The 15469-nt window shown below is 42.9% G+C and overlaps 1 protein-coding gene across 1 annotated transcript in view; it reads right to left on the bottom strand.

The window, feature by feature from the left end:
• TTN (titin) overlaps window positions 1-15469 on the bottom strand; it is a 274226-nt gene that overhangs the window by 177034 nt on the left and 81723 nt on the right. The window contains exons 69-96 of the mRNA XM_032356075.1: window positions 15135-15413; window positions 13847-14125; window positions 13442-13729; window positions 13001-13279; window positions 12629-12907; window positions 12239-12517; window positions 11838-12125; window positions 11426-11713; window positions 10639-10920; window positions 10105-10383; window positions 9710-9991; window positions 9281-9559; window positions 8886-9173; window positions 8416-8694; window positions 8042-8320; window positions 7668-7946; window positions 7240-7527; window positions 6811-7098; window positions 5208-5489; window positions 4689-4967; window positions 3976-4257; window positions 3407-3685; window positions 2673-2960; window positions 2284-2562; window positions 1893-2171; window positions 1524-1802; window positions 426-713; window positions 2-289 (exon numbers count right to left, since the gene is read on the bottom strand). Of these exons, the coding sequence (XP_032211966.1) occupies window positions 2-289; window positions 426-713; window positions 1524-1802; window positions 1893-2171; window positions 2284-2562; window positions 2673-2960; window positions 3407-3685; window positions 3976-4257; window positions 4689-4967; window positions 5208-5489; window positions 6811-7098; window positions 7240-7527; window positions 7668-7946; window positions 8042-8320; window positions 8416-8694; window positions 8886-9173; window positions 9281-9559; window positions 9710-9991; window positions 10105-10383; window positions 10639-10920; window positions 11426-11713; window positions 11838-12125; window positions 12239-12517; window positions 12629-12907; window positions 13001-13279; window positions 13442-13729; window positions 13847-14125; window positions 15135-15413 (7905 nt within the window). The remainder of the gene's footprint in view (window position 1; window positions 290-425; window positions 714-1523; window positions 1803-1892; window positions 2172-2283; window positions 2563-2672; window positions 2961-3406; window positions 3686-3975; window positions 4258-4688; window positions 4968-5207; window positions 5490-6810; window positions 7099-7239; window positions 7528-7667; window positions 7947-8041; window positions 8321-8415; window positions 8695-8885; window positions 9174-9280; window positions 9560-9709; window positions 9992-10104; window positions 10384-10638; window positions 10921-11425; window positions 11714-11837; window positions 12126-12238; window positions 12518-12628; window positions 12908-13000; window positions 13280-13441; window positions 13730-13846; window positions 14126-15134; window positions 15414-15469) is intronic.

Genomic DNA, 15469 nt, shown 5'->3' on the forward strand with positions numbered 1-15469 from the left:
CCTTTTATGTTAAGTTGAGCCATGCACGAGTCCTTTCCCACTTCATTCACAGCATAGCAGGTATATTGCCCAGAGTCTCCCTTGTCTACTCTCAGAATTGTTAGGTGGGCTGTGTTTTCCAGGTAACTGATCTGGTAGTTTCCGCCACTTCGTATCTCTCTGCTATCTTTGGCCCAGGTGACCTTTATTGGTTGTGTTCCAGTAACATGGCACTCGAAGTCAGCACTGTCCCCAACCACGGCATCCACAGGGGTGACAGGGATGTCAAAGAAGGGCGGGTTCTTCCCCTCTAAAAACAGAGCAGAAAGACACGGTTTCAGGCTCTGCAGCCATCCCACTTTACAGAAACAGTGGCATTTTCTCCTTCATTTTGATGATAGAAATTTTAACTACCAAGACAGAAAGAAGCTGAAGCGGCCACAAACCTGTGAGGAGGAGTCTGGCACTGGAGGAAGCAGACCCGATGGGATTCGTGGCTGTGCAAGAATACTGGCCCGCGAGGCTCCGGTCTGTTTTAAAGATGTTGAGAGTGGCCACGTTATCCAAAAACGACGTTTGTACATTCGGGCCATCTTTCAACGGCTTGCCATCTTTAAACCAAGACACCGAGATAGGTTCTGATCCATGGATGGTACATTCAAACACAACTGGCAATCCAACCGTTTCTTGAACATCTCGCAATTGCCGGGAAAACGATGGTGGCAGTTTTTGCTCTGTAGGAGCAGAATCAAAATAATGAGTACTTCTGAATATGTATTCTTAATTTGCCAAATATCCTTCCTGCAGTGATTGCTATATAGACAAAAGGATGTCTATAAAAATATCAGGAGGTACTGGGGTACCTGGGTAGCTCAGTCTGACTAAGCATCTACCTTCAGCTCAAGTCCGTGATCCCTGGTCTCTGGGATCGAGGCCTGCATCAGGTTCCCTGCTTACCAGGAAGCCTGCTTCTCCCTCTCCCACTCCCCCTGCTTGTGTTCCCTCTCTGTCTCTCTCTCTGTGTCAAATAAATAAATAAAATCCTTAAAAAAATATCAGGAGGTGCTAACAGCTCTTGAATTAACGTGGACACAAAGAAAAACATAAACTTCTGGGGCAAAATTTTCCCTCTGCTGTCACCCTAATGCACACTAGGGACAAAATTATGTAAGCTCAAAGAGCAACGGAGAGGCTTGGGGTAGGTCTCCAGGCACATAGCAGATTCTTCTACATTTTTAAAAAAGACCGCCCTGTGGCAATTTTAATGGGACACTTATGAAGTGCAATTTTAAAAATATGGTTATCATTTTTCTGAAAGATTTAATGATAGAGACAAGTGACTGCATGATCCTTTCAACTGAAGATGTAGTCCTCTTATCTCTCCCAGTCTCAGAAGAGGATGAGCCACTAACTATAGATGGAATTTCTTAAGCAGAACATTTTTGCCTTGGGCAAGCTTTTCCTAAAACGAGGGCTTCGCCAGATATTTTAAATATGGTTCAAAAGAAACACAAATTCATTCACTTTTAAAACATTCCAATCACCTTGAACCGTGAGGAACGTTGATGAAGAAACCTCTCCCACGCTGTTTTCAGCTCTGCAGATATACTCTCCACTGTCATTACCATCAACCTGGTTGAAAACCAGTGTAGCAACATTGTTCCTAAAATGCATTTTGCAGGTGGTAGTCGGTCTTAATTTCGTATCGCCTTTGTACCAAGACACCCCAATTTCAGGGGTCCCAGCAATCTGACATTGTAAAGAGGCAGAATCTCCAACGGTCACCTTAACAGGCTCCAGCTGCTTGACAAAATACGGTGGTTCTGCAGGCAAGAGAGAGAGAATTTGTCACAAAGAGACATGTCAGAATGAGTCTTTATATAGGGCGCAATGAAGGCGGGGTCGCAACAAACCTAGTATTAGTATTTGTGCCGAACAGGAATCTCTTCCAGAAGCATTTTCAATGTAGCAGTTGTACTGTCCGGCATCCTCTATGGCACTACTTGGAATTTCCAGGATTGCAGATTTTTCAGTTGTGGTGATATTACACCTCTGAGAAGGCATTATATTTATGCCGTTTTTCTTCCATGTGACTGAAATAGGAGGCGTTCCAGTGTACGTGCCCTCTAGAATCAAGGGTTTCCCTTTCTCTATGCTGTAGTCATTGAGTCTCTTCACAAATTTGGCTGCAGCTGTCATAAGCAAATGGGAAAATACGATATCAAACACATACATTCGGACAGAAACACAGCTGTTCCTTCATGTACATCGGGTGTAAAAATGCGGACTAGCCGTCAAACAAACCTTTTACGTGGAGATGTGTCGTGCAAGAAACTCTGCCAGCCTCATTACTGACTATGCAGGTATATTCTCCACTTTGCGTTGTCTCTACATCAAACAACTCCAGCTCTGCCACGGAATCCTCCAGAGATATGTTACACCTGTCCCCCGGGATGAGTTCGCTGCTACCCTTGAACCAGCTGACACTGAAAGGAGGTGTTCCTTTTACAATGCTTGTGAAAGTGACATTGGCTCCGGTTAACACGTCCATGGCCTCGGGTTTCTGAACAAAGGATGGTGGCTCTAAACAAAAAATCACATACCAAGAGCAATTTAATATTTTTGAATTTTGATGATAATCTTGCTTAATATGTTATGAAATGCAGTTCCATTTTCCTGTTGTTTGAACTGACCTCTCACGGTCAAAGGAGCACGGCATTCATCAGAACCAGCCACGTTAGTAGCTACACACGTGTAGTCACCGGCATCTGATTCTTCTAGCATGTTCACAGTTAAAGCACAAGTGTTGTCTGTCAGGGTGGTCTGGTATTTCCGTCCACTGCTGATCTCGTTTCCTTCATGGAACCAGGAGACAGAGATGGGCGGTGACCCATAGACTTTGCACTCCATGACAACTGAGGAGCCAGACAGACCCTTTGTCTCTTTCAATTTTCTCGTGAATGAAGGAGGAACAACCCGGTCTGAATGGGATAAAAATCAAACAATCAAGGGACATCAGTTATAAAACGATTTGAGAAGAGAATTATTGTCTTTTTGATGGAATACACCTATATCCACTAGGCTTTCTTACAAGGATATCAAATAATTCCCTCTGGGTTCACACAGCTGAAAACCTCAAGAATCAATGGGCAAGATGTGCTAGCTGACAGGAGAGGGCTTTTGGTCTCTCATCACTGTGAATCATTATATGGTAAATTATCCCAGTATAAGAGAGGGTTAAAGACCACCTGATCCTTGTCCGGGGGTTCAGTTTTACTCCTACCACTCTGAATTGTGGAAATTTCCCCCGGAGAAAGGGATCTAACTTACTAATGTCCCGCTGTAGAAGACAGAGCATCCCACACACATATATGTAAATCAGGAATTACGTTATGATAACAGTGAGATAAAAGCCCCACCGACCAACCTGAAACTTGAATTGAAGCTGTACAGCTGTCTTTGCCAACAGGGTTTTGCACCTCGAAACTGTATATGCCACTGTCACTAGGTGCCACGTTGATAATCTTAAGGCCAGACACTTTGTTGAAGAAGCTTATTTTGTATTTGCTGTCACTTGTCAGTTCTTTTCCATCCTTAAACCATCTGGTACTGAGTTCAGGTGTGCCTGTGACTGTGCACTCCAAGGTACAGGTGTCCCCTGTGGTGACCCTTACGGACTCTGGCTTTTCCACGATCGCTGCAGGTTCTGGAATGAGATATAAATTACCTTCAACATTTACATTCAAACTGAAAAGCTAGAGAAAACATAGATACTAGAAGGGGGTGGGGGGATGGGTGAGCCTGGTGGTGGGTATTAAGGAGGGCACATATTGCATGGAGCACTGGGTGTGGTGCATAAACAATGAATTTTGGAACACTGAAAAAAAAAAGAAAAGAAAAGGAAAGAAAAAAGAAAAAAGAGAAGAAAAGACAAGGCAGATACTAGTAAGTGTGTGCTTCTTGTTCATGGTAACGTTCCATTCCACTCATACTGACCGAGAACAGATAGCGTGGCAAAGCATTCTTGCATTCCGGCATCATTTTTGATCTGACAGGTGTACTTCCCAGCATTGACTGTTTCTGCTCTTGCAAACTGTAGGGTTGCTATGTTTTCTGAATAAGAAACCCATATGTTGTCACTCTCTCTAACAATCTCCCCTTTATCTTTGAACCACACCACTGATATTGGCTCGGCGCCTTCAACAGTAGCCTGCAGCTGAACTTCTTCCCCAATGATGGTAGAAACATCACTGAGCTTCTTCACAAATCTTGGTGGTGCTGACAAAAAAGAGACAAATCATTTAAAATGTGTGGGGCTAGTAGACCTCCCTCAAGTTATGCAATGCTAGGAATTCCACTAGTGACAATACATTGTTTCCATTTCTTAAATAAGAGGTTATTTTTGGTGAGTGGGAGCAGGGACATGTTACAGTTTATATTAAGCCAAAAGAATCAAATGTCTTGTCTCTTCCAAGCTTTCTGAGTTCAATGCAACCCACTGGAAAAACCATCTCAAATGATCCTTGGTAGGATTCGGATATGAGATGCACACTAAACATCAAAGGATTTGGAAGAGAATAAAGGGAAAGTAGAAGACACAGGGGTGATAAAGGACTGGGCAATCACTAGGAAGCAAACAGAACATTAAAATTAGAGGGAAGGAAATTAGAAGGGAAATGGAAGACAGAAAAGACTGAGGCCGTTCTAACCTTTCAGAGTGATAGAACTGACACAAGTGTCACTCCCCACATCATTGGTGGCTTTGCACTGGTAATCCCCCATGTCAGCAGCATCGACATTTAGGATGTGAATACTCGTCAGGTAGTTCTCAGACATGATCTTGTACTTCTTGCCACTTCGAAGTTCTCTCTTATCTTTATGCCAAGAAATTTGAAATGGGGGAGTACCCTGAAGCTCACATTCAAGATGGACATCAGCTCCTTTGAGCGTCTCAATGGGATGAGGCTTTTTGTGGAAAATGGGTGGTTCTACAATTGGAAGGTAATTGAATTAGAAAAGACAGGAAAATCAGGATGTATTCTGTAAGTATAGAGTTTCAAATAAGAATCAGCTTTCTATTCCAACACAGAGATAGAAAACATCACTTTCAATTTTTGATCCTATCCTTCAAAAATTTGAAGATGTTGCTGGAGAGTCAAACAGGGACCTATGAGGACAGCTAAAGAGGTGTCGACTGTGAAAAACATGAAGGAAGAGTACGAACTGACCTTTAACTTTTAAGGAGGTGCTGCTGCTTGCACTGCCCGCTGCATTTCGGGCCTCACACGTGTAGTCCCCACTGTCCTCAACACTGAGGTTGTGCATTTCCAACACCGCCACTGAGTCGAGGAATGACATTCTGAATTTACTGCTCTCTTGAATTTCAGTCTCGTCTTTGTACCATAGAACTTTGATCTCCGGAGACCCTCCTATTTTACATTCATATCTTGTGTAGTCATCCTGTTTCACAATTCTTGAAGGTTCTAGCTTCTTAATGAACCTGGGTGGTTCTATGGGACCAAGAAGGAAAATAACAATGTAAGGGATGGAAAAAGCACATATAACTCCAGATGACATGAGAAAAGGAACCCTTCTGTCGGAGAGGTCTTAAACTCTGGAAAACATATTTATGTGATGTAGTTCAAGGAAGAATAGTTCATAATGAGTCCTTAAGAATGGTTAAGTTGAATCTAAGTAGAAATTTCTTAAAATAAAGTGTGTGCATTTCTGTAAGCACCCGCATCAAATGTTATTGCAAACAGAAGGAGGAAAATACACTAATCCCTATGGCGTTCTTCTCCTCCCAGCAAAAGAATCATATCTTTAAAGCAAGATCAGAGGCCCGGGGCTCTATCTGTTGTTGGAAGCACTCTGAATTTCCAAGGAATAAGGGGGCTTGACTAGTCTCCTGGATGTAAACCAGGGGAGATGGATCTACTCTGGCTGCAAAGATACCAGATGTGTACCATAAGGAGTCAGAATAACAAAACTGGGTGAGATATCTTAAAATTTATGCCCATTTCTCTTATAGACCTTACGTAGCTATTTCTTCAACCCTCATAATTTCCCCTTGCAGTTGGGGAGAGTAAGGCTTTCTTCATGACTGAAGCAAAAAATTCAAGCTCAGAGAAATAAAAATGATCAAGAGTATGTCATAGAGTAAATGCACTGCTAAATAAAATTCTATTTTAATTTCAAGATGCCTATAAACCACCACCACAAATACCCTCAAAAATTCTCTAATGGGTTAGATCAGTAGCTCACTGAGTTAAGGACTTAATTTCTGACAATGGCAGCCATGAACTTGGTACAGAAAGATATGGCTGCCTTCCACCAGGTTGGGTATCGATGTTGTCCCAGCCTTCTGGCTTCCTAAACTCTTTCAGTGGGGGCTAGTGGAGAAAGAGAGGTGAGCACAAGCTGACTCTTCCTGAAGGGCTTGTTTGGGATCTGCTGTCCTCTAGAGTGACAAAATCCATTAATTTACAAACTAGTGTGCAAAATAAAGCATTTGAGATCACTTCCTTTTTTGTCTTAAGCTGATTTCTTTCAAACTTAGATTTTCTTGCAATTTCGTGAAAAAATTTTGTTTGCTATTTCCCTAGTCTCTACCTTTAGCCTTTGAAAATGGACGTTCAGTCCATGTTTCATCAGTTTTGTATTTTTTTAATAAAAAACGTTAAAGCTTGGCCCCATTTGGAAGGTCCTAGATCCATTCGATCTAATTACCAGAGCAATGTTCTAAACATAACTTTCAAGCACACCCTTCCTCTTTTATTTCAAGATACTGAAAACGTAAAAGAGATGTTGCTACTTGACTAGAACATGTACCTTGTACACCCAGGTGAGCAGAACAAGAGTCTTTTCCAGCAACATTGCTTGCGTAGCAGGTGTACTGCCCGGCATCACCTTTGCTTACTTTGAGAACTGTCAGTGTGGCAGTATTTTCAACCAAAGTCATCTTGTAGTTCCCTCCAGGGCGAATCTCTCGGTTATCTTTGGCCCAAGTGATTTTGATGGGTGCAGTTCCAGTTACATGACATTTAAAAGAACCACTTTCTCCAAGAGCAAGATCTACTGATACAGGCTTTAGATCAAAGAAAGGAGGCACTTCATGCTCTGAAAAGGGTGAAGACCAACATGGTGACTTTAGTTTTCATGCTCCCAGCCATGGAGCAGAAACTAAGTGGCACCAGTCTTACGGTGGCCCACATCAGTGAAGCTTTCATAATGAAGAGGGTAATGTGATAAGATACTCACCTGAGAGAATGAGCTTGGCACTGGACGAAGCAGTTCCAAGAGGATTAGAAGCTGAACAATTGTACTGACCAACGTGGCTCTGGTCAGTTTGCAAAATCTGAAGCGTTGCTACGTTATGAACAAAAGATGTCTGCAAATTCGAATCATCTTTCAAAAGCACCCCATCCTTGTACCAAGACACTTGAAGAGGTTCTGAGCCATTGATGCGACATTCAAATGCAACTGGGAAACCAAGAGTCTCATGAACATCCTTCAGTTTTCTTGCAAAGGAAGGTGGAAGTTTGCGCTCTGTAAAGAAGTTACAGATAATCCTTATTTACAAGAGAGACAACATCCACGACATACTTCAAGCCATTACAATTTTGATGTTTTTAAGAAAATGATGCCATCAGCACATGGCACGACTTGTTGAATGAAACCATCATCACCTTTGATAACAAGCACGGCGGAGGAAGCGACGGCCCCCACACTGTTTTCTGCCTTGCATGAATACTCTCCCACATCACTGTGGTCCACTTTGTTGATTATTAAAGAGGCAATGTTATTTTTAAATTGCATTTTATATGCAGGAGCTGATCGTAGCTTTGTGTGTTCTTTGTACCAAGAAATTCTAATTTCTGGGGTTCCATCCACTTTACATTGTAAAGTCGTGGGTTCTCCGATGGCTGCTTCTACGTGTTGCAGAGGTTCAATGAAATAGGGCGGTTCTAGGGTACGAAGGATGATAACCAATCAATCACGTGAACTTGAAGAGGAGGTTTTAAAAGAAGGAAAAGACAGCAACAAAAAGAGGTAAACATACCTAAGACAGACACCAGAGCTTCACAGATGTCTTGCCCGGCCTCGTTCTCTATCAGACAACTGTACTGCGCGTAGTCCTCTATAGTGCTCTCTGTAATTTCCAGGATTGTCGATTTCTCTGTCATGGTAATACTGCAATTGTGAGACTGTGAGAGAGGGAACTCATTCTTCATCCAGTTCACTGAGATGGGAGGTGTGCCAGTAAACGTGGCCTCCAGAACAACGGGGCTGCCTGTCTCCACGCTGAAGTCAGCCAACCTTTTCACGAAGGTGGCCGGTTCTGTATGGAGGAAACATGAGGGTGAAATGTGCATCTTCAAATGAAGACTTGGAAAGGAATTTTAAGAGACACACGAGGGGGAGAACAGAGCAAACCTTTCACAAACAGATGCGCGGTACAGGAGGCGCTGCCTGCGTCATTGGTCACGAGGCAAGAGTAGTCTCCGCTCTGTGAGGGCTCCACCTCCAACAGCTCCAGTTCTGTCACAAAATCTTCCAGAGAGATGGTGCACGACTCCCCTGACACCAGTTCCCGGCTGCCCTTAAACCACTTCACCTTGAACGGAGGGGTGCCTCTAATGACGCTGGTGAAGATGAGGCTCGTTCCAGGTAAGACTTCCACAGAGTCGGGTACTTGTTCGAAAGAGGGTGGCTCTGGATAGCCCAGGGGAGGAAGAGATCAAGAGAAAGAAAGAAATCCAGGTGAGATGAGTTTTGCTCCTCCGGGAAAAGGGAGCTAAGACCGCAAATGAAGACAAGATATGAAGAAATTCCACATGAGGCGGGTGCCATGTCACATGGCCCAGACAGGAGGGCGGCCACACCCCTGCCCCTTGCACACTGACCTTGCACAGTCAGCACGGCCGAGCATTCATCAGAACCAGCCACGTTGGCAGCCACACACGTGTATATGCCTGTGTCCGAGGGCTCCAGTAAGTGCAGATTCAACGTACAGACATTTTCTGAAAAGCTGGACTGGCATTTAGGGCCGCTAATGAGCTCATTTCCGTCCTGAAACCAGCCAACTGAAATCGGGGCTGAGCCGGAGACTCGGCACTCCAGAACCGCCGAGGTCCCCAAGACGGCGTTCGTGTCCTTCAGCTTGCGGATGAAGGAAGGAGGCACGACTCGATCTGTGTGGAGAAGGGTAGTTTTCCATTTACAAGAGAAACTTCCTTTTTCTCCCCACCCCCCATCCCAGGGAAAAATGATAGATTCCTAAAGACCTCATACCACTCACCCGACACGTGGACCGAGACCGAGCACGTGCTTTTACCAACACTGTTTTTCACTTCAAAACTATATAACCCCTTGTCGCTCATTTCTGCACAAGGGATTTTAACTGAAGCCACTCTGTTGATGAACGTAATGTGATGTCTGCTGTCTGCAGATAATTCTCTCCCATCCTTGAACCACTTGATGTTAAGTTCTGGTGTTCCAGCCACTACACACTCTAATGCAAAAGGATTTCCTGTAGTGACAGTCATAGGTTCTGGTTTCTCTACGATTCTGGCTGGTTCTAAAAGAAGAAGTATAATGCATTGAAAATAAAGTCACCTTCCAAACTGAGAGTGTAATCAATATATAATGGGGTAAGAATAATATTTGCAAATCATGCTCATGGGCCAATCAATTTGATTTTTTTCTCAGGTTGTATTTTGTTACTAACCTACTACAGTCAAGACCGCTGAACATTCTCTCATCCCGGCATCATTTTTGATCTGGCACACGTATTTTCCAGAATCAGATGCTTCGGGACTTCCAAGTTGGAGGGTGGCGACGTTATCGATGAATGAAATCCTGGTGTTTTCACTCTCTCTGATGACATCACCTTTATCTTTCATCCAGACAACAGAAATGGGCTGGAAGCCTTCCACTACCGCCCGTAACTCAACAGCATCCCCAATAAGGGTTGAGGTGTCGGTTAGCTTTTTCACAAATCGTGGGGGTTCTAATGAAAGAAATTTGTGGTTAGAAAGAAAAAGAATCACAGCCACATAAGTTATTAGTTAAGCAAGAAAAGATGAAAGGAAGAGACATATTTTTGTGACCATGTATACAAACCTTTGAACTTGACAGTGCAAACACATGTGTCGCTTCCCACCTCATTAGTAGCTTTGCAGTGATATTCTCCTACATCGGAGGCTTCCAGATTAAGGATGTGAAGACTTGTATCAAAATTTTTTGAAGTGATTTTAAATTTCTTGCTGCTCCGAACTTGCTTTCGATCTTTAACCCACACCACTTCAAATGGGGGGGTTCCCGAAATTTCACATTGTAAGATAACATCAGAACCTTTAAGAGCTCCTATTGGAGAAGGCTTCTGGGTGAAAACAGGAGGTGCTACCAGAATAAAAAAGAAGATAAATGATGAGAACATCTGCTTACTAAAAAGGAAAAATAATCTTCTAGAATCCAGAATCATTAAGAATGATTGGCATGGCCGTAGGATGGTATGTTAACAAATAACAATCCACAAAAACTAGTTTAAGAATTGCAAGCAAGTCCCCAGAGTGAACCTTTTTTATTTTGGAGCTCATGATACCGCTGAGAAAGAATCTGATCAGAGAAGAAAGGAAGGAGCTTAGTGTGTCTAACCTTTCACAGTCAGGGCTGTGCTGCAGCTGGCCTCACCAACACCATTATGAGCTTCACAGATATAGTCCCCGCTGTCCTCAGCGCTGCCTTCATTGATGGTAAGCAGTGCCACAGAATTAACGAATGACATATTGTACTTCCAACTTTCGTGAAGTTCACTGTCATTTCGGAACCATACAACTTTGATTTCTGGGGAACCACTTATTTTGCATTCCAGTTGGATGGATTCTCCCTGCTTTGCAACTTTTGAAGCTTCTAGTTTCTTAACAAACTTGGGAGGTTCTAGTAGATCAAAGGAAAAAAACAACTTGTGTTGGTAGTTGAAGATCTCATAAATATATATTTAAACTGGTTTATTAAGAATATACTTCCTGGTAATTTTATGGTAAATATTATATTTTCTATTAAATAATCTTTGAATATAGAATTTAATTGTTAAGTTTATTTTTGTAAGCTAAAACATATAAGTTAATGTATTACAGAGGTATTTGATCAAAATTTAGTAATGATAAATCAGAACTCCATATAACAGAAAGAATATGAGGACAGTAGAAACAATATTTAACAAATTTCAACTAGACAACACTATCTGATAGGACCATACTTAGAGTTAACACTACTTCCGAAAACAATACAGAGACAAACAGAATTTTGATTAATGTTTTCAATACTAATATGTGAATTCTAACATGACTCAATTTATCCCAAACACTTAAAAACTAAAGGCACTTTTAGAAGACACAGATGTGGGAAAGAACAGATATTGGTAGATGCCACGTAATGATACCTTTTACACTGAGTTGAGCTGAGCATGTGTCTTTGCCAACATCATTGGTTGCTTGGCAAGTATATTGACCAGAGTCTCCTTTGCCTACTTTAAGAATCCTCAGATGGGGAGTATTTCCCACACAGGTGATAGTATAATTTCCTCCAGGACGTATCTCTTTGTTATCTTTTGACCAAGTGATTCGCATTGGCTGAGCACCAGTAACATGACACTCAAAGTCAGCACTTTCCCCAGCAATGACATCTATAGATACAGGCTTGATGTCAAAGAAAGGAGATTTCTTAGGTTCTGGAAAATGAAAAGAGAAGGCAATGTGTTTTGTTTTACTTTTCCCATTGGCCATTTCCACTCTGGCAATGAATAAGAAGTCATGGTTTGGTTTGTAAAGGGAAAGATTAATATGGGAACAAACCTCTTGCTGTCAGTCTAGCACTAGAAGATGCTGTTCCAAGTGGGTTAGAAGCTGAGCAGGAGTACTGTCCAGAGTGACTCAAGTCAGTTTGCAAAATTTTTAAGGTTGCCACATTATCTACAAATGATGTCTGCAGATTCTCATCATCTCTTAAAAGTACCCCATCTCTATACCAGCACACTTGGATGGGTGCAGAGCCATTTAATCGACAAGTGAGTGTAACCGGCAACCCAACAGTCTGTTCAATGTCTTTCAGTTGTCTTGCAAAGGAAGGTGGGAGTTGGCGCTCTGTAGGAAGACAAGCGACACTTGAGCCATCAGTAGCCTGAATAAAAATTTCTCCATAAAGATAAAAGAATTAAGATGAAAAAATTTCTTAATTTCTAAATTCATGTCATCACCTTGAATTCTGAAGACAGTCTTAGAAGAGGCAGTTCCTATACTATTCTCTGCTTTACATGTGTACTCTCCACTGTCATTAATATTCACTTTATTAAAAACCAGTGTGGCCACATTGTTGGTAAAATAGGTCCTGTATTCAGGAGTTGGTCGTAACTTAGTGTCTCCTTTGTACCAAGATACTGTAATTTCTGGCGTCCCAGCCACCTGGCATTGTAAAGAAACTGAATCTCCAACGGATGCCTCCAGAGGTTCTAGTTCCGTAACAAAATATGGCGGTTCTAAAGAAGAAAGGATCACAGTCAGCAACTGGAATTGAAGAACACCAAACAAAGCATGCTTTGTGCCACATAAACGCCAATCATTGACAAGGGAATAGTAAGACAACACACCTAATGTAGATACCAGAGCTTGGCAAACATCCCTCCCTGCCTCATTTTCAATTTCGCAGGAGTACTGTCCTGCATCCCTTTTTGTGCTATTCAGAATTTCTAGGATGCAGGTTTTCTCTGTTGTGACGATGCTGCATCTCTCAGATGGAGTTATGTTAAAACCGCCCTTCTTCCAGGTCACTGAAATCGGAAGCGTCCCAGTGTAGGTGCCCTCCAGAATTACGGACTTCCCTGGTTCCACGGAGTGATCGCTTAATTTCTTCACGAAGGTAGCTGGTTCTGGTGAGTGAGAAAGCACAGCAATTAAACACAGGAAGAGTGCAAAGATGCCCGTGTAGAGAAAATAGGAAGGGCAAGTGCAATTGAGCAGACCTTTCACAAAGAGACGTGTTGTGCAGGACGTTTGGCCTGCACTGTTAGAAACCACACAAGTGTATTCCCCACTCTGAGAGACGTCAACGTTGAATAATTCCAGTTCTGCCACAGTGTCTTCAAAATAGATGTTGCACCGGTCTCCTCTCACAAGTTCTCTGGCACCTCTGAACCAGCCAACCTTGAAGGGAGGGGTCCCTCGGATAACGCTCGTGAAGGTGACATTCTTGCCTGGTAGTGTTTCCAGAGGTTCAGGTTCCTTCACGAAAGAGGGTGGTTCTACAGAGACATGGAGGACATGGAATAGAGCCTGTAAGCTTCTCATTTAGCTGCAACTTTGAATCAAAAATGAAGAGCCCTTTTGAATGGGCAACAAACGGGTGCCTGGATGAGCACCCAAAGGAGAATCTGTAAGAAACGGTTTGCGTAGGGAACACCGACCTTGCACAGCCAAGGCTGCCCGACATTCATCGGAGCCAGCCGTGTTAGCAGCCACACACGTGTAATTGCCCATGTCCGAGGAGTCCAGGGAATTCAGCTGCAAGGTGCAGACGTTATCTGAAAATGTGGTTTGGTACTTTGCTCCGCTGACAATCTTCGTTTTCTCATGAAACCAGGCAACAGAGATGGGAGATGACCCAGCTACTTTGCACTCCAAGATGCAAGAAGTACCCAGCACCCCAACAGTATCTCTCAGTCTCCGCGTGAAAGAGGGAGGGACCATTCGGTCTGTGTGAGGAAAGGCAAGAGATCATCATGGTTTGAAAGAGAAGCGCCCTGAGAGACCAAGGCAGATAAAGGCATTTGCATAAAGCCATGGGGGGAGGGGGATGGAGCTGAACGGACCTGAAACATCAACCACAGCAGTGCAGCTGCTTTTCCCCACGTTGTTTTGAACCTGGAAGGTGTATGTGCCTGCGTCTTGGCTTTCAACAGAGAGTATCTTTAGGGAAGAGATTTTGTTGTAGAAGCTAAATTTGTGTTTTTGGCTGCTGGTCAACAGCTTCCCGTCCTTGTACCATTCCACTGAGAGTTCAGGAGTGCCGGCCACCTTACACTCCAGAGTGCACGTTTCTCCCACAGTCACTGTCATGGATCCTGCTTTCTCAACAATGACCGCAGGCTCTGAAATAAAGCGTGAGAGCCATCTGTCAAAGTCTGTTACCTTTACCATGCCCCTACTCTCAAATCCCCTTAGACTGTTTCTTCCCATGGTGTGGTTGGTTGTATTTCTTCCCATCCCTAGAGAGAGATGATTCCACAATTACATGTTATTGTGAAATTCGGGGTTAGGATTAAGAAATATTTTTCTGCACTAGTTGACTTCCAAAACAAATCAGTGTATATTACACAGTATGTACTGATTTGCACTTGACCCTAATGCAAAGGATTCATGTTATTATGAATTACTTGATATTTTTGCTTTATTTTAAGGTGCTAAAGCTAGTAGTTTTCAAAGCTATTATCCAAACAGCTGCCAAGTTAAAATGTCCAAAGGTACAAGTGCATGTCTTTCCTATTTAACTTTGATCTTGGGAGTTCTTGCCATATTTTGGAAACAATTTCCTTGTTGCCTATGCTGGCTTCCAGCAGCTTTCATGCTTAAACAAAAGTGAGTCATGATTATATTGGCTAATCCATCAAGAAAAGCAGTAAGTAAACATTGAAACAAATGGCTAAGTTTTGTTAGGATCACAGAAACAGAAAAGAGTTTGAAAGATCGATTAGGGGGGAAGAAAAGATTGATTAGGTCCTTTCTCCTAAAGCTTTTTTTTTCTTTCTTTCATTTCATTCTTAAAGGTTTTATGTATGTATGTATGTATGTATGTATGTATGTATTTGAGAGACAGAGTGAGAGAGAGGTGGAACAGGAAATGGGCAGAGGGAGAGGGAGAAGCAGGTTCCCCACTGAACAGGGAGCATGATGCTAGGGTCCAGGGATCCCAGGACCCTAGGATCATGACCTGAGCCGAAGACTGACTAAGCCACCCAGACACCCCTCTCCTAAACCTTTCAGACAGGTAAGGATTTATATCCTTCTAGAAGAAATGCAGAACAGGAGGGTCTACCAGTGACTCAACTTGGTGTTTGGCATCATCTTCTATCAGGGACCATTGTACTATATTGTACCAACCTAACACAGTCAGTGTGGCCATGTTCTCCCTCATGCCACCATCATTCTTGATTTGACAGATATACTTCCCAGCATTAGCTGGTTCTGCTTTTGCAAACTGCAGAGTTGCAACATTGTCTACGAATGTAATTCTGATGTTTTCACTTTCTCTGATCACTTCTTTCTCTTTAAGCCACTGGACAGAAATAGGCGGGGCTCCTTCTATGGATGCTTGTAACTCAGCGGGCTCGCCAGCTACGACAGTGAGGCTGTTCAGTTTGGAGACAAATCTTGGTGGTTCTGAACAAGGAAAGATGGGTGGAGATTGTTGAAAACGTTGTCCAAATAGTGGAAGA

Source organism: Mustela erminea, chromosome 8 (genome assembly GCF_009829155.1).
Source record: "Mustela erminea isolate mMusErm1 chromosome 8, mMusErm1.Pri, whole genome shotgun sequence".
NCBI lineage: Eukaryota > Metazoa > Chordata > Mammalia > Carnivora > Mustelidae > Mustela > Mustela erminea.